General features: G+C 39.8%; 2 protein-coding genes across 3 annotated transcripts in view; both read left to right on the top strand.

The window, feature by feature from the left end:
* Soat1 (sterol O-acyltransferase 1) overlaps nucleotides 1-4,835 on the top strand; it is a 72,165-nt gene extending 67,330 nt beyond the window's left edge. For both annotated transcript variants that reach the window (XM_074047344.1, XM_020174755.2), the window contains exons 14-16: nucleotides 815-950; nucleotides 1,684-1,829; nucleotides 3,176-4,835. In XM_074047344.1, the coding sequence (XP_073903445.1) occupies nucleotides 815-950; nucleotides 1,684-1,829; nucleotides 3,176-3,232 (339 nt within the window). In that variant the 3' untranslated portion in view covers nucleotides 3,233-4,835. The remainder of the gene's footprint in view (nucleotides 1-814; nucleotides 951-1,683; nucleotides 1,830-3,175) is intronic.
* A 152-nt stretch (nucleotides 4,836-4,987) lies between these two features.
* The window catches only part of Axdnd1 (axonemal dynein light chain domain containing 1), a 128,703-nt gene continuing 115,795 nt past the window's right edge, over nucleotides 4,988-17,895 (top strand). Inside the window, exons 1-2 of the mRNA XM_074047346.1 lie at nucleotides 4,988-15,027; nucleotides 16,710-16,882. Coding sequence (XP_073903447.1) covers nucleotides 14,928-15,027; nucleotides 16,710-16,882 — 273 coding nt within the window. The 5' untranslated portion in view covers nucleotides 4,988-14,927. The remainder of the gene's footprint in view (nucleotides 15,028-16,709; nucleotides 16,883-17,895) is intronic.

Raw genomic sequence — 17,895 nt, 5'->3', positions numbered from 1 at the left:
TTGGCTGGGACACTATCTCAAAAATAACTAAAGCAAGAAGGGCTGATGGTATGGCTCAAGCGGTAGAGCATCTCCTAGCAAGCATTAGTCTCTGTGTTCAAGACTCCAGTACCACCAAAAAAAAGGTGTAGAAATATCTTTAGATTTTCATCTCTCCAGTCAGTGATATATATCTGTGAGACATTCTTTAGAGCAGAACGTATTTAGACTGACAAATATAATCTTAACTCTCCTGTCAACACTGGTATCTCTGGATTTGTTTTCATTTTAAATAAGGGCTTCTGTTGCCTAAGTGGAGAGCATGTTGTTCCCATTCAGTGAGGCAAGTCTCTTCTCTATAAATCTTAGTTTTGGAGAAGATGCCCTATGTACTGTACAGTGTCACTCTAATCACTGAAATTCAGTGTGTGTTTTTTGTTTACACATATGAAAACTATCTTGTCACAAATATAAGTTCAATTAATTTAATTAAAAATTAATGTTTTTGAGCCAGGTATGTTCATACATGCCTGTAATCTTCCTAGCTACTCAGGAGACTGTCTCAAAATAAACAAATAAATAAAATTGATGTTTTTGAAAAATATGCTCATACAATTGAGCATTATTTTAGAAAATACCTCATTTTTAACAAAATAAATGTTTATGAACATATGTTTCTTGTGATTATTTTGGTAGATTTGGATTAATGCAAGGACTAGACTTAGAAAGTCAAGCACAAATATAATTAAATAGGTGTCTTTAGGTGTGTGATAATTACAACCCATAATAAATCATGCTTAGTACTTAAATTTTTAACATTTTCTTTTCACCTTAGTTTTTCTCGAAGAGGTTCAAATCTGCTGCCATGTTAGGCGTCTTCGCTCTGTCGGCTGTAGTGCATGAGTATGCCCTTGCCGTTTGCCTGAGCTATTTCTATCCAGTGCTCTTTGTGCTGTTCATGTTCTTTGGGAGTAAGTATCTTGGCATGCTGTGAATATTATGCTAAAAGAGAAAACTAGACAGGAAGGAAATTATAAAAAACTAGATGGTACCATTTCAAGCTGGGCCACCTTGATCTTACTTACATGGGAGGCTGAGATGGAATGATCGAGGACAAATAGTTTTGAGAGACCTCATCTCCAAAATGACCAGAGCAAAATTGACTGGAGGTGCAGCTCCAGGAGAGCGCCTGCTTTGCAAGCATGCAGAACTGAGTTCAAACTCTAGTCTCACCCAAAACAGAAAAAATAGTAATACCATTTCAAGAGAGTGTCTGTTGATCAAATGGTAAGAATATTAACTTTGAATAATTATATACAGCTGTGTCTCAAGGTGTTTACACTTAGAAGTGGGGAAATGAATGAGGTAGCTTTATAGGGCATGAACCTATCTGTTTAGGGTACTTGCCCACTCAGAAACACTGTCAGTGGCCATTTTTCGAGTGATGGGGAGGGACAAATTAGAATATGGATAATTCCATGAAATATATTTTCACTTGTTCTGAATGTAATTGATGTCCTACTATTTAGTGATTAATAATTTTAACACTGAAGCTTCAGTTTTATTTATCAGACAAATAAATAAAGCATGCATATGAGCAGATGCTCACTGAGATGACTGTGATGTCAGCAGATGTTTGAGGCCTCACCTCTTCTGATGAATGATGTATTGTTAACTGTATTCTTTTTCTGTTCCTCACTTCAGTGGCTTTCAACTTCATTGTCAATGACAGTCGGAAAAGGCCAGTTTGGAACATTATGGTGTGGGCTTCCCTTTTCTTGGGCCACGGAGTCATTCTGTGCTTTTATTCTCAAGAATGGTATGCACGTCAGCACTGTCCTCTGAAGAATGTGAGTTGCCAGTCCTAACAGTGCAAACGTATCTTATTTATCTGCATATGCAAGGGGTTGGTGGGCAGTATTGAGCAGAAGGATAGTTTGGAGATTGTGATGAATCTGTTAAAAGGAGGGAAATAGGGAGCAAAGGCATTAGTTTATTATCCAGTCTTATCCTTGAAATTTCTCATTCTTTGGTTTTGTTCACATTGAACTCTTCTAGTTCTTGTTTTTCTTTTTTTTCTCCTTTCCTGCTTTTCCATTACCCTCTGGTAGGCATTCTCCAAGGTTTTTTCAATGGCAGGTATGTCCCTACTACCTCAATGCATATTTTCCACCCCTGTCTTCCCAAAATAATAAACTCTTTAAAAATGTCAGACAACGCTAGGATTCCATTTCCCTTAATTCTTTTTCTTTTTGTTTTCTCTTCTTCATAATTAAGTTCAAGTTTCATTTATCCTTAGGGTTTTATTTCTTTAGCTGTTTATGGAAAACTCCCAACTTTGGGGGTTCCTTCTTGATGTATTTACTGGGTATTTCTTCCAGGTGCCTATAACTGAAGATGTCTACGGTCAACTTAGTCTGGCTCTCTCCCCACACTTCTCTTCTATGTACCTCTTTAATTCACCCTTCTTATTTCCTTATTTCCCCTGTACCTCTGAACTAATTGCTCTGGACTCTGTCCCTAGTCACACTGCTCATAATACTCAAATCGCACATGTCAGATTTTATTCTCCTGTCAAAATCCAGTTTAGATGTTGCATCTTCCATGAAACTTCTTCAAATTCTTCCATTTTCCTGTTTCTGAAACTTTCATAGAACTTCGTCTGTTTCCCCTTAAAATAGTTCAATAATGTAAAACCTTTGTATTTCAGTGTATATTTTACTACCCTTAACTGCTACTTAGATTTTAGGCTAAAATATAGGGTTGTACTAAAATAAGAAGGTGAATAACTGGGCGTGGTGGCAAATGCCTGTAATCCCAGCACTTTGGAAACTGATGCAGAAGAATTGTTAGTTGAAGAGGATCCCCTGGGCTACACAGCGAGACTCTAATCTTAAAAATAAAATAAAATAAAGGCAAGATGCTGAAAGAGTTCGTACCTATTTGGAATTTGTATTAGTGTTTGCAATTGTGTTGAGTTTGCTAAACTTCACATGAAGGTTCTAGATTGAGTAAATTGGTGCTGTAAGTAAAAATACTGAGAATCTTGAATTAATAGCTTCTTATGGCTTAAAGGTCATGGAAATGCTGGGAGGTAACTTCGAAATGCTTAATACGTAACATTAACATGTCTGCTTACCAACCTCAGATAGACAGTGTGCAAATAAACTATTCCATTCTTTTTCCCCCATCATAGCCCACATTTCTGGATTATGTCCGGCCACGCTCCTGGACCTGTCGCTATGTGTTTTAGAAGCTTGGACTTGGTCCCTTTCCTTGCCACTGAAGAATGGAGCCAGCTGTCTCCTGCTGTTACTTAAATTATCTGCACTCTTTGGACCATGCTAGTCTTTCCAGATTTTCACTACCTTCCTAGTAGCTCACCTGGACCTGGTACTGGACTGTTGGAAGTTCACTTAACAGGACTTTTTTTTTTTTTTTTTTTTTTCTTTTGGGAGAAGGAGACCAGTAGCTGAGGTAATGGCAGATTTTTGCTGGGTCATCTCAGCTTAAGCCTTGGTAATTATATCTGTTTTGTTCTTTCACTCCATTTAACCAGAGACTTAACATCATATTTCCCTGACCACTGAATTAACCAAACATAAAGAAATCATTTAAGTACCTCTGGTTTAGAATTTTTTTCATGCACACTGTTGAAAGGTATGCTGATTAAACGCACAATTGGAGAAGAAAGGAAAGTAATGTGGAACAGTTTTTGCTATTTCTAATAGAAAATATCTATTTTCTAAAGATAATCTTGTTATAATCCTATTTTGTATATTTGTTGTTATGGTTTTGTTTTCCTGTGGTGCTAGGGATTGAACCCAAAGTCTCACACATGCTAGGTACTGCTCTACCACTCAGCTACAGCCCTAGCCCACTGTTTTGCATTTTAAAAAAAATTTCATTCTACTTAGTGTTTTTCCTTCTTTGGTCAATGTAGGTCACAAGCTTTGTGAAACAGCTGCCTTTCACCTTGAATTCTAGATTTGCATTAATAATAATACACATTGAGGGTATCAGAGTTGGAGGGAAAGAGAAAGCAGCAGCACAGGAAAAACAAAAACATTTTTTCTCATAACTTTTTAAATCCTGTGTTTATGGAACTTACACAGAAGATAATTTTTTTAACTTTAAGGTTATAACTTCTTTGAAGTTATTTATTGGTACAATTATTTTATAGTCTGATACTAGCTTACCTTGAACGATCTTGCAGACTGCTGAGTTTGTAGCGTAAGTATTAATCACCTCCATTAATATTAAAGTGATCATTAAGCATCCAGAAGCCGGCTTTGGAAGCATCGGCTCAGTCATTGTGCTTGTAACAGTATATTTTAGATGAAACAAATCAATGTGATCATTTTTAAAGACATACACTGTATTGTGTGACATGCCCATGTTATACTATGCCTACTCCTGATACAGTGTGGTGTGTAGGAATTATTTTGCTTGTATGCATGGGTATGATTATATTTGTAAGGGTTGCATATTGGGGCCGGGAGTAGTGGTACATGCTTATAATCCCAGCTATGCAGGATGTGGAAGTAGGAGGATTGGGTTCTGAGGCAAACCTCTGGGAAGAAACACCACACCCTATTTGAAAAATAACTAAAGTGAAAAGGACTGGAGGCATGACTCAAGTGGTCACAAGGACCTCAGTTCAATCAATCCCCAACACCACAAACAAACAAACAAACAAAAAAACCTCACATAACACATAAAGGAATGGCCACTTTTTGTGAAAGAAGACTGGTTTGACAACCACAGTCTTATTGCTAGCTGCTTTCAGCAGAGATCTTTTCCTTAAACGATCACCTACACTGTTCAAACAAATAAAACCTAAAATCTTTTGCTAATGTGTTTCAGGAAGACTCATTTTCTCTATTTTGTTAGTGGGGTGAAAACTATTTTCAGTTATAAAATGATAACGTTTTTCTTTCTGAAAAGTAATGAGTTTATAATTCATTCCTGTAGGCAGTATTAAATGATGGTAACCATGCTGGTTACCATACTAAGTAGCATGTCCAGTATTTCACTTTATGTTTAGATCTCTGATTTGCTCTTTTAGTACCTTTCTGTGTGAGAATGTGTGGTATATTTGCATTCCCAATTGCAGATAGTGGAAAAAGAAGAGGGAAACTTAGTTTTCTTGATAAATTAAGGTCCTGAAATTGTTGGGGTAAAGTTGTTTGCCTCATATTAAAATTTAATTAGAAAACGGAGTCTGCTTTTACCTATCAGTAACTGTAACATTTGGGAGCAAATGGAGTGGGGGAAGTGTTTTGCCCATTTATTATAAGCAATTTGTATTGTAGTTTTAAAATTATACTTGCCTGAGAAATTGAATCTGTCAGGCTTTTTAGACAATAGATCATTTTTGTGTTTAAAAGTTACTACTTTGGGCCACATAGCCTAAAAAGGGGGGAATTTACACAAAAAAGCCCTTGTTTTGCATGGGTACAAATAATTTCAAGTAAAGTCCAGTTCATGTGAGAGAACAATAATGATGGTAAACAAACTTAACAGTAGTTGCAAGGCGGCCTGATACAGTGCAGTAGCTTAAACGTTTGAGTTGTGCAGTCATTTAGTGGAATAAATTGTTTTACTTAAGTCCATCACATAAAACAACAGAGCCTCAGTACTGAAGTCAGGAGAGTGGGCCTGTAGGCCTTCTTGCACGGTACAACCATTCTTTCCTGCTTCTGAACCCCCAGCCTGAGAACCAGCAGCACAGTGAAGAGTGAACGTGGGCTTTGGGCACTGATGAGCAATGTGACCTGAGGCAAAGTTGCTTCATTAGTGCCAGAGCCAGCACTTTCCTTATCTGTGAAGTGGGCACAACAACTACCTCATCGGATTGCTTCGGAGCACTAGCCCTGGCAGAATTAGGGCCTCATTCTTTTCTTACCCTCCATAAATTTGAAACCTACAAAAATGTGAATGCTTCAAATGCTGCCTATCCCAGGAAAGTATGCTGATGTTTCAAATAGACCCTTGGGAGGATGGTTTCTCTCATAATGGCATCGACTCGATCATTTTTAACAAGATTGTTTGTATCGTTCCAAAATTATTTCAGGTTTGTCTGCTTTACCCTTAGAGTGGGGTGGAAAGCTTCTAAAGGAAGTATTGCTGCCATTACCTATAACTAGCATGTGCATTTTATAGCTAAGCTTTAGAATTTATGGAGGGAAGGAAACTAATGAGGACTTCTGCCAGTGTAAAGAATGCCTTATAGTCTGGAAGGCAGAAAACAATTTCTTAATTGAAGTTATCTCATTTCTTTTAGTTAATAAAGTTTGAATGACTTGTTTACTAATCTTGTACATGCTTTCATGTGATTTTTGTAATGGTGTACACACCCTGGCAAGTCTGTCTTGGACATTGTTTCTTATATCTTATTGCCAGGTTGTATGGCAGTAGGACATAGTGTTTTGAGGAATACAGTGAATATTGTTGTGGGGCATATCAAAGGATTTGGTTAGTTTTTATTGTCACTGAAGTTTTTATCAGGAAATAGAGTGTTGAAATAAAATGTTACATATAAGCCCACTTCATAGAGAAACAGTGCAGTCTTCTTTCTGGGATGCCCTCAACTTAATACCCAGTTTGGAATTCTGTAGATAGTAGCCAGGAAAGCTGTATAGTCTATAGTTACTAAATCCTTAATGAAGTTTTTTTTTTTTTTCTCCTGTAAAATAGACTTTTTTCAGTGCTGGAAAGATAAGACTTTTAATGGCTAATTTAGACTCAAGAAGAATGGGTTATTTTCAGAAGTGATAACAGTTTTTTTTTTTTTTAATCTAAAACAACTTCAGTATTCCCTTTTTCTAAAGCACATCCTTATTCTATATGAATACATTCACAGTTCTGCTTCAGCATGCCCTTCCTGGTAAATGCAGTGCTAACATAAAGGATTTGTCTTACTGAAGTGGCAGCTGACTTTGAAACAGTCCATTCATGTACCCAGTCTTTTATTTTGAATTGCCATGTGCCAACTCTTAGTAGAAAGAACACTGAAGCCTAGGGGCTCTGCCATTTGGGCCAGGGCAGCAGCACCTTGAGTCTCTGGCATCTCCATCTTGTGCATAAATCCACAGTACTCTGGGAGCAGCAGAAGGGTCACTGAAATATAAAGGTGTTTTTTAAAGGTTCTTCTATGATCAAACATGTCATTTCTAATTTATTCTTACTCGCTTTTCTGAATTTCTCTTCCCTTCTCCCCTGAAAATCTATGTCAAGTCACTGATTTAATGACTTTGTTTAATATGCATTGTATCAGCATTAGTTCAAAATTTTTTTTAACTTTAAAATATATACACACACAAGATGACAAAATATTGCATATGTGAGGAATGTGATAAATATATTTGGAAAAAAACCTAGTCTCTTTTTTTGTAGTACTGGGTTTGAACTCAGGGAACTGCACTTGCAATACACCCTATCACTTGAGCCACACCTCCAGTCCATTTTGCTCTGGTTATTTTGGAGATGAGGGTTTCTCAAACTATTTGTCCAACTGTCCTTGAACTGTGATCCTCCTGACCTCAGCCTCCCAAGTAGCTAGGATTACAGGTGGGAGCCAGCAAGCACCTAGCTGAAACCTAGTGTCTTTGAAAAGTACCTTCTCATGTATTCAGTATTAACTGTTTGTGTTCATAAGTGTTTCATCTTAACCTCAGGCAGTTTTACAGCCAAAAGAGAAGACAAGTACCTAAACAGGACCTTCTTATCTAGTATAATGGAGCTTAGTTGTGACTGTATTTGCATCAGGAAAGGCAATGGCACACTTTCTCTTTAGCCTTCTGTCTGTTGCAGCATGACCTCTTCAGTTTTTTTGCTCTTGGCCTTTTAAAACCTATGAGTAAGTTCTAAGAAATCCTCACTCCCTCTTCCAAGAGGATACGAAATAGACTTGTTTCTAAAGAAAGGTAAAATTTGTTTTTTTTTGTTTTGTTTTTTTTTTTTGAGACAGGTTCTCACTATGCATACCAGGCTGGCCTTGAACTCTGGATACTCCTGCCTTCACCTCCTGCCTTTACTTCCTGAGTATTGGGATTACAGGTGTTCACCATACCCAGCTGAAGTATGCTTTTAAGACTGGGAAGACCAGTTTTGAAGCAAGATAGGTTGCTTCTCCTCTGCTATGGTTCAAATATGTATCCTCCAAAGTTCAGGCATTGCCAATGTGGTAGTATGAAGAGGGGGCTTTAGGGGCTGGCTAGGCCATGAGGGCTACTTCCTCATGAATGAGACAAACGCTAAGATGCTTCACATCGGTTTGACTCTCTTGCCCTCTTCTGCCATGTGAGGACAGTGTTCCTTCTCAAGAGGATGCAGCCCTGGCATTTGATCTTAGACTTCCCAGTCTCCATAACTGAGAAGTAGGTGCCTGTGCTTTATAAATTACCCAGTCCTGGGTATTTTGTTACAGCAAATGGACTAAGATACCCTCCCTCCAAAAGATATACTCAGAATAGGAACCTATTATGATTGCTGCATGATGTTGCAACATTCTTTGCATTGAAGCAAATATAGCATCAGGCAAGAGCTGTTACCCTCTGTGACCTAATACAGCTACCAACTTCTGTAGTGAGAGAGTAGGAAGGAAATTCAGTGTGCCTCTTTCTTGAACCAAGTTACTATTCATTGCCACTAGGGGAAAGGCCACAGTATGGCCATTTTTCTTAATAAATTTATGAAAGTTTAGGTTTCTGCCCTTGTAGGACTTGACAGCTTGATTTTGAACTCAACCAAGTTCATGAGTTCGTATACCAGTTCATAAATTTAGCATGAGGAATCACTTGTAGATTGCCATACTCAAGGTGAGCATGAGCACTGAATTTGCTATCTGTAGGAGTCCAACTTACTGTACAATGACAAAGGTGGATTCTCAGCATTGTCGTTGTGTGCCTGGTACTGCGCTATGTACTGAAGATGTGTCTGAGCAAGACAAAAGCTATTTCCTTTTTGTGGGCACCTTGTATGTGAATTGAATAAAGACAAAACTAGACAATCTGGGCTGGGGTGTAGCTCGTGGTAGAATGCTTGGCTAGCATGTGCAAGGCCCTGGGTTGGATCCCTAGCACCACAAAACACATCCAACTGGAAAATCAGGCATTTCACTTTGAAGGATGCCCTTGTGTAAAAGCAAAGTGTTTGGCTAAGCAATACCTAGACTTCTTAATGTCTCCTTTGAAAAGCTTATAATTAGGTCAGAAGTGGTGTTGCACAGCTATAGTCCCAGCATTTAGGAGGTTGAGGGAGGAGGATCCCAAGTTTGAGGACAGCCTGGGAAATATAACAAAACTATTAAAAGTTTCTGATTGATAGCTTTATTTTTTAGCTACATTAAATTCAAATACTGAGCCAGAACCTATGGCTCATGCCTGTGATCCTAGCTACTTGGGAGGCACAGATCAGGAGGATCGGAGTTTGAAGCCAGTCTAAACAAATAGTTCACAAGACCCTATCTCAAAAAAAAAAAAAAAAAGCCAAAGCAAAACAGTTGGTGGAGTGGCTCAAGTGGTAGAGCAGCTGCCTAGCAAGTATGAGGCCCTGAGTTCAAACCCCAAAATTGCCAAAAAAGAAAAAAATACAAATACTAGCCTACTACCTACCCAGATTCCTTTGTGTGCTCTATTTAAGTGCTTGTAGATTTGTGTAGAATCCCTGTCTACTTGCTTAGAAAGAGTTGGTAAATGGGAGATTTTTGTACAAAAGCCCACCCATAGATTTTTCCCAGTCAGGTATATGTGGTGGTCATACTGGCTGGCTTCTGAGACAATACTTTGTTCACATGAAGCCTGAAGCCAGGGGCGATCTTAATGCTAGTTAGTGTTAAGCATCCCGAGGAACCAGCCAAATGCTAAATCACAATTACCCCTATTTCTAATTCTCATGGTTACCTTTAGTGTCTTGGCATTTCCTGTTTTACCTGCTCATCTTATATTTTGCTATGGCGTTTTCCATTAAATACCTCAATAATATTTTACCTTTTCTCTAGGATTCCCTTGGTATAGTTTAAAATTGTGGGAACTTTGCCCAAGAAAAGCAGTTGTATTCTTTAGCAGTGATTGTCTTGTTCTTATTTATGTTCTGATGTGTTAACCCAGCACTTGGCTCAGATTTTCAGACCCACTTAGCTAATCAAATAGTTACCTCCCATTTCTACCCAGAGGGCAAAATGGTATTACAAACTAACTCAGTTTGTCCACAAGTCCTAAACTGAAGCTCCAAAACCCTCCTCCAACCTGGTCCTCCTCCTGTTCCCATGAACAATCGTCATACAAGGTGGAACATGAGAAGCAATTTTTTTTTTAGAGGCAGGGTCTTGCTATGTTACAGATTGGCCTTGAACTCCTGGGCTCTGGTGAGCCTCCTGCTTCAGCCTTCAAGCAGCTGTGTCTAAGGCTCATGCTTCTGTGCCCACTGGAGAAGTAACCTTTGATGTCTCTGTCACACTGCACAGATCCAGTCACTTCCCAAGTCCTACAGAGTTTATCTGCTCACACCTCTTCAATATGTTTGTTTATATCCATTAATACACCACACTTACATTTTTCTTTGAACTGGGTTAAGAACACAAAAGATGATTACTTTTTTTAGTACCTAAGCACTTGATAAACTGTATGAGCTGACAACAGAGTTTTTGGTTTCTCTGAAGTTCACTACAGTGGCTGTGGTTCTAGACAGTGCGACACTAGTGAGGAGGGAGAAAGGTAACAAACTTCGGGGAAAATTACCCATTGTCCCCTTGTGCTTGCCTTGCAATTATGACTGTCACTTGTTTTGATGGTTGCCAGTCTTTAAAATCAACTATATATGTGTTTTATATGTGCATTTTAGTTATTTGAAAAAAACTGAGATGACAGGAAAGATAGAACTGAAGGCTAAGTAGTTTTCAGACATCTAAGATGTTGTGAAGCAGGCTAATTATTAGGATGTATTTGTTGTACAGGGGATTCACTGTGACAAAGGGGGATTCACTGTGACAATTTCCAATAGGCTTATATCATACATGGTTAGATGGCCCTCACCATCTCTCCCCTGTGGCTCCCTCTCCACTCCATTTCAAGCAATTCAAGAGGTTTCATTGTTCTATTTTATATATGAAGTCCATCAATCATATTCCCTCACCTTAATCTCCTTCATTTCCCCCCCCAAGTACCCACTCACACACTGTACCTGTATTACAGTACTGTCTTATGTTATTAATTTCTAACAAAGGGGTTTCTCTATGTATCCCTGTGGGGAGTATACTTTACCTTGGTCCATTCAAGCCCTTTCATTGCTCTTCCTTACCCCTTTACTTCCCACCCTCCATTTTTCAACAGCTTTCACTACATACCATTATATTCTCTACCTACTTAGATGTTACGTATCACGATATTGTCGACACTCTATCATTCTGTTTTCCTTTGCCCCCTCCCCGAGTTCCATAGAGTAGTTCCTCTATCACAAACACGTTCTACATATGGGTTTGTATATGATCACGTTTGTTTTGTGTACATGTTTACCTTTTTGGATCTATCTTCCACATGAGAGAAAAAATATGGGCTTTATTTTTCTGAACCTGGCTTACTTCACTTAACATGATGTCTTTCAATTGCATCCATTTACTTTTAAACCACAGTGTCATTTTTTTCCTTATGGCTAAGTAAAATTCCATTGTGTGGAATATATACAATATACCTTTATCAGTTCATCAGTTGTAGGGCACCTGAGTTTCCATAGCTTGGCTATTGAGAACGGTGCTGTGATAAACATTGGTGCACAGGTATCTCTATTGTATCCTGACTTATGTTGCTTTGGATAGATGTCCAGGAGTGTTATCATTGGATCATTTGGCAGTTCTATCTTTAGCTTTTTGAGGAAATGTCCATACTGCTTTTGATAATGTTTGTACTAATTTGCATTCTCACCAACAGCGTAAGGGTTCCTGTTACACCTCATCCTTACCAGCATGTTGTTTTTGCCCTTGAAGATGGTCATTCTAACTGGGGTGAGATGAAATCTTCGTGTAATTTAGATTTGCATTTCCCTTATAGCCAAGGAAGTTGAACATTTCTTCATGTATTTATTGGCCGTTTGTACCTCTTCCTTTGAGAATTCCCTGTTTAGTTCATGTGCCATTTCTTCACTGGGATGTTGATTCTTCGGGGTTGAGTGTGTTTTTTTTTTAGTTTATTTTGCTGTGCAGAAACTTTGGTTTGATGCAGACCCATTTGTTCATTCTTTCTCTTAGATGCTGAGCCTTTTGAGTTCTGTTTAGGATGTCATTGCCTATGCCTATATGTTCCAGTGTATTTCTTACTACTTTTTGTAGCTGTTTCAAAGTTTCAGGACTTATATTAAGGTCTTTGATCCACTTTGAGTCTATATTGGAACAGGGTGAGAGGGATCTACTTTCAGTCTTCTACATGTGGTATCCAGTTTTCCCAACAACATTTGTTGAAAAGGATGTTTTTTCTCCATTGTGTGTTTTGGGCTCTTAGTCAAATATCAGTTGCCTGTAGCTGTGTTGATTTATGTCTGGGTCTTCTACTCTATTGGTCTTCATGTCTGTTTTTGTGCCAGTACCATGCTGTTTTTATTGTTATGGCTCTGTAATATAGTTTGAAGTCTGGAATTGTGATACCTCCAGCATTGGACATCAAAAAATTTTAAAGCAAGCTAAAAGCAAAGGCATGAAAAAAACCAAAATGAACTAAGAGCTAGGAGCTAAGAATAAACACTGTATTAACAGGTAACTTGTAATTTCTCACTCCCCATTAGGCTATAGCAGATAACCATTTTTTTTAACCTTGCATTGATGATTTGTTTGGAGTTCTTGATAAGCACATCCTGAATAAATAGCTCAGAAAAAAAAAAAACCCACATCTTAGTCATCATTGGACTAAAAAGAAAACCACCTTAAAGGAGAACAAGATGGGTTTTCTTTTCTAAATAAACATCTCCTAAACAAAAGTAACTGACAGATTCTCAAACATGTATCCCAGATGTTAATTAAGGAAATTTGGTCTCTGGAATCCTGAACTTAGCAGTTTTAAAAACATAAGATATAATTAAAGGAAGGCTGTCTCAGCAGATGATTAGCATGCCAGGTGGGCAAAATGAAAGAGCAGGCAGAGATGGCTTGAACTTTATAAAAAAAAAAACCTTACACAGGGACTTTGCTCACTTCTCATGTGCACACATCTCCAGCCTACTGGGATATGCTTTGTTTCCTAATTTTCTAAATAAAAACTAATACAAACTTCTCACATAACTAGTTCTTTAATTCTGTTCTGAGATCATGCCCCAAATTAAGTCGGCATCAGTGCCATAAACGTGGCACCCTGTGCCTGCACCTGGGGAATGGGTTCAGGTTCTCTGGGAACCTTCCTGGGTTTGAACCAGTTCTGGTTCCAGCGACAGTTTGACTAGAAAAGTTAAAAGGGACCATGGAGATTCTGCTTTTGTTTTTGACCCTTTGCCCACACTTGTCATTGCTATTTATCTGGAAACCGGAGGCAAATAGTTCTGTCAACACAAAAAGAACTATCCAACTGATTTTCGGACAGCGTTTTGAAGGTCTGTGCACTAAGGAATGTGACAACTGAGTAAGATGACTTTCTTCCCGGCTGGAAGCTATTTTCTAGGATAAAGGCAGCTAGGCGCTGGGATTCCACCGGCATTCATTAGCTGGTATTAAATCTCTGCCTTGATAAGGCTGGGTGCCTGGTAAGCAGTTAGGCGCTGAGTTAGGTGTGCCTGAGCTCACTGCACAGTCCTGAGAGCCGGAAATGGGAAGACATAAGGCTTTACCTGGGTTGGCTCCGCCAGAAGCTCAGAACTCCTTTCCTCCTGCCTCTAGGCGGGGGGGCGGGGGAAAAGGAAATCAAGCCCGCAGTCCTTTCCTCGGAAAGGTGTGTGTCTCGGGAAGATGTGATAGCAAAGCCTAATGCTTTGACTAATGGAAGTCCAGTAGTTTGTAGTTGTGTTCTGAGTTTTTTTTGTTCTGTTCATCCCCAGAGCCTCCTGCATGCTAGGCAGAAGCTGTACTCTTGAGCTACATTACATCCTCAGTCCGGAGCCCAGAGGTTTTGGCTATCCAATTCCCCGAGTTTGACACACACACACACATACACACACACCCCGAGGGATGAGGCGATACAACTCTTATTAAACCGCCCTTGCTTCAACTCTGCTCCCACAAGTTAAGAGTCGGCAGGGTCAAGCCCGGACCCCATCTGCGCATGCGCGATTGCCGGGCCCACAGCTGGGAGCCCCGGCATCGCTACACTGTTGGGGCTCTGTGACAACGGCTCAATTAGACACTTTTCTTCTTTATTGTTACTGAGCCTATCTGGTGACTTAAAGCCACTGAGAAACTATAGGGACTGTTTCCCGAATGTCTCCCTCCTCTGCAGGCGCCGCCGAAGACAGCCTCTATTGAGGGTTGCTAAAGCGCGGGGTCCTCGGTTACTATGACGACGCAAGGCGTTCCCAGACAAGGCGAGGCCGCCAGATACCGGGCGGGAAACACAATTTGCGGGTACATAGAAACAATGTGAGCCCTGCCACGCCGCCCCGAGCCTGAAGAGCTGTCGTGTGCGAGGGCACTGCTTGTGGGAGGCGAGGACCCGGGGTTGACCCGCCGAGCGCGAGCAGAGTCCTCGAGGGTACGGCGTCGGCCTGCGGAGTGGGTCTGCGCCCCGACCCCGCCAGCCCACGGGCTGCTTAGTCACGTGAGGTGACCCGAGAGAAGGAAAACCGTGCTGTACGGATTTACTGTCCGATCCACACAGAAGCGCGTTATTAACGGGTCTCTCGGTGGCCCCGGGTTTTGTTTTGCCTACAGGACGACGGGGCCGCCTGAAAGTCCCCAGTACCACGCTGATTTGTCTCGACGTTAACTTTCTGTAGGAATATTTCAGATTACTAAACAGAGAGAGGACGCATTCTTTATGATGTCTCTCCCGAAAACTCCCTCCACATCGCCAAACTCCGTGTCAACACCTGAGGGCAAAAAGTCAAAAGTATGTGTGGTCGAGGAGGAGGCAAGAGGTAAACTTCAAGGATCCCACAGACATAAATAATCACAACTATGGACAGAACTCGCCACCATTTTCCCTCCATTACCCCCTTCCTTTCTGGGGCAATGAAACAGAGTATGTATGTAGCCCAGGCTGGCCTCAAACTCATGATTCTCTGGCCTCAGTCTACCGAGTGCTGGAACTATAGGCATGCACCACAACTGTTTCTCTTCATCTGAGATTCAGAATATCTTAATTAGCTATGTTTTCTTGACACACTTTTTAAAATAAAATCAAATGCCATAACTTTTGCACCTAAAGACTGTACTTTTTTCAAATGCTGATGAGTTTTATATTGTTCTAGAAGTCCAGTGTGCTATCCACTGCATAACGAAGCAGGTGTGAAACAGCACCTGTGTGGGTACTTGGTTTTTGACTTTAAGGGATCTTCTAAAAAGAGTGGAAATAAGGTGAACACATTCAGTTAGTACACCATGCCTATTTGTATCAGGTTTTAGTAATTTTTCTAAAAGAGCAATTCCTAAAGATTTTCATTCATATACAAGTACATGCAGATGTAAATAAGAACCAAGTAGAACCAACCTTATCCTCCCTCTCCACATCTCACCTTCACCTTGTTTTTGAAAGGGAGATTTTGCTTCAATCCCATGCAACCTTTTTATTTTTTACTTTTAATTATTTTCTGATTTCTCCTGATACCCTGATTCCATCCCAAGGTCTCAAGAGAAAAAGATTTGGTAATGTGAACAGGACTTTAGATGATCAAAAGTACCTCCTTATAGAAATTAATGTAATTCAGAAGCATAGACTAAGAACAGTGGTAACACAATTCTACTTCACTGACTTCATAAGAAGCCTTTTCCTCTTCAAAAAGATTTTTTTTTATTTATTTGTTGGTACTGGGGATTGAATGCAGGGCCTCACACTTGCTAGGCAGGCGCTCTACTACTTGAGCCACTTGCTAGTCCAAGCCTTTTGTGGTATTAACCCTACCTACCAACCTTGGTTACCTTGCCACCCTAGCCAAGCTAATTCACCTCTCTGTTTTGCAGTTATTGGATCAGTTTGCTCAAGATTGTTCCATTCTCTTCATTTCTGACAATCCTGTGTCTAATTTTTTTTCTTGGCACTGGGTATCAAACCAAGGGCCTTATGTGTGCTATACAAGTGCTCTACTATTGAGCAATCTCCCTTTAATTTTTTGAGCCCAGCTCAGATCCCTTCTAACCTCAGAATTCCTGAGTTTAAAATAATTATTTCAATTATTTCCACCTCTGAATTTATATAAGAAAAATTTAGTAATTTAGTAAATAATCTGACAGTTTGGAGGAGAGATTTGTTATTTTCATACCAGGAAAAACAGATATTCATTCCCTCATCTTAAAGCTTTTGCAGTTAATTGAGTAAGTGAAGTGAGTTTAATTTTCAACTTGGATTTGTAATGATGCAGGTTTGTCTTGGTACTTGAGTTTTTTGAACCTGTGTTTGATGTGATGTGAGTAAAACAGGCAATATGAGTGCATGTTTCTTAACTAGATAATCAAGTATTTTAAATATTGTCACTATCTTGTCCACTAGAAACACTTTTTCTCCCTGTTAGAGAAAGACGAGATTGATGAGGCTGTCTTAGAAGCAACATTTGGCTTTTCAAAACACTGCAGTAAGAGCTTTTCTTTCCCATTACTTTCGTAGGACTTCCTGAGATAAAGGAGAAAAAAAATATGGTGGATCATTCCAAATCCCTTCCTACATCCCTTCAGAATGAATTCATCCCTGAGGAAGTCCTTCTTTCTCTGACCTATGCGGCCAATGCTGGTCCCTGTCCTGAAAACTTACTGCCTCCTAAGAAAACAAAAACCCCAAAGGTGTGTCTGTACATATGTGTAATACTTGGGAGCATTATTTTTTGTTATCTAGTTCATTAAGTGTTTGTTGAGCATGTGTTGTATATTCCAGAGAGTCTTTTTCTTTTTGGTGGGACTGGGGTTTGAATTCAGGGCTTTGCATTTGCTAGCCAGGCACTTTACTGCTTGAGCCACACCTCCAACTCTTTATGCTCTGGTTATTTTGTAGATAAGGTCTCGCTTTTTCCCCAGGCTAGCCTGGACCTTGATTCTCCTATTTTACGCTGGAATGACAGGTGTGCATCACCATGCCCAACTTTTTTCCCCCTATTGAGATGGGGGTCTTAGGAATTTTTCTTTAACCCGGGCTGGCCTGGAGCTACAATCCTCCTGATCTCAGTCTCCCACAAAGCTTGGGATGACAGGTGTGTGCCACTGCATGCAGCTATTGGCTGAGATGGGTCATGTGATCTCTCTGTCTGGACTGGCCCCAAATCCAAATCCTCTCAATCTCAGCCTCCCAAGTATTTAGGATTACAGGTGTGAGCCACCAGTTGCTGCCTAATCTTAAATTTTTAAAAAGTAATTTCCTAGAGTGAAAACTCGGATCTTTTGCATGAATGTTTCTAAGGCTGGAGTATTTCCATTGACCTATTTTTATGTAAATTTACTGCTCTTTTAATCTTACTATTTTTCATTCACTTCAATCTTTCTCCATGTTATTGAATAAAAATTCTCTCTTTCTTTCTCTCTCTTTCTCTTTCTCTCTTTTTTTTTTTGGTGGTTATTAGGGTGTGAACTCCAGGCCTTGCACTTGCTAAGTGGGCACTCTCCCACTTGAGCTATGCCCGCAGCCTGTTTTGCTTTAGTTATTTTTTGGATAGGGTCTTGCTTTTTGTTCAGGGTGATCCTCGTATTTATGTTTCCTAAACTGGGTTTGGCACACACCACCAAACCCAGCTATTGTTTGAGATGGGGGTCTCACTAACTTTTTGCGTAGACAGACCTGGAACTGCAGTCCTCCCAGTCTCTGG

This window comes from Castor canadensis, chromosome 11 (assembly GCF_047511655.1).
Source record: "Castor canadensis chromosome 11, mCasCan1.hap1v2, whole genome shotgun sequence".
Classification (NCBI taxonomy): Eukaryota; Metazoa; Chordata; class Mammalia; order Rodentia; family Castoridae; genus Castor; species Castor canadensis.
Note: the sequence above shows the minus strand (reverse complement) of the source record. Positions and strands in the feature narration are given on the sequence as shown.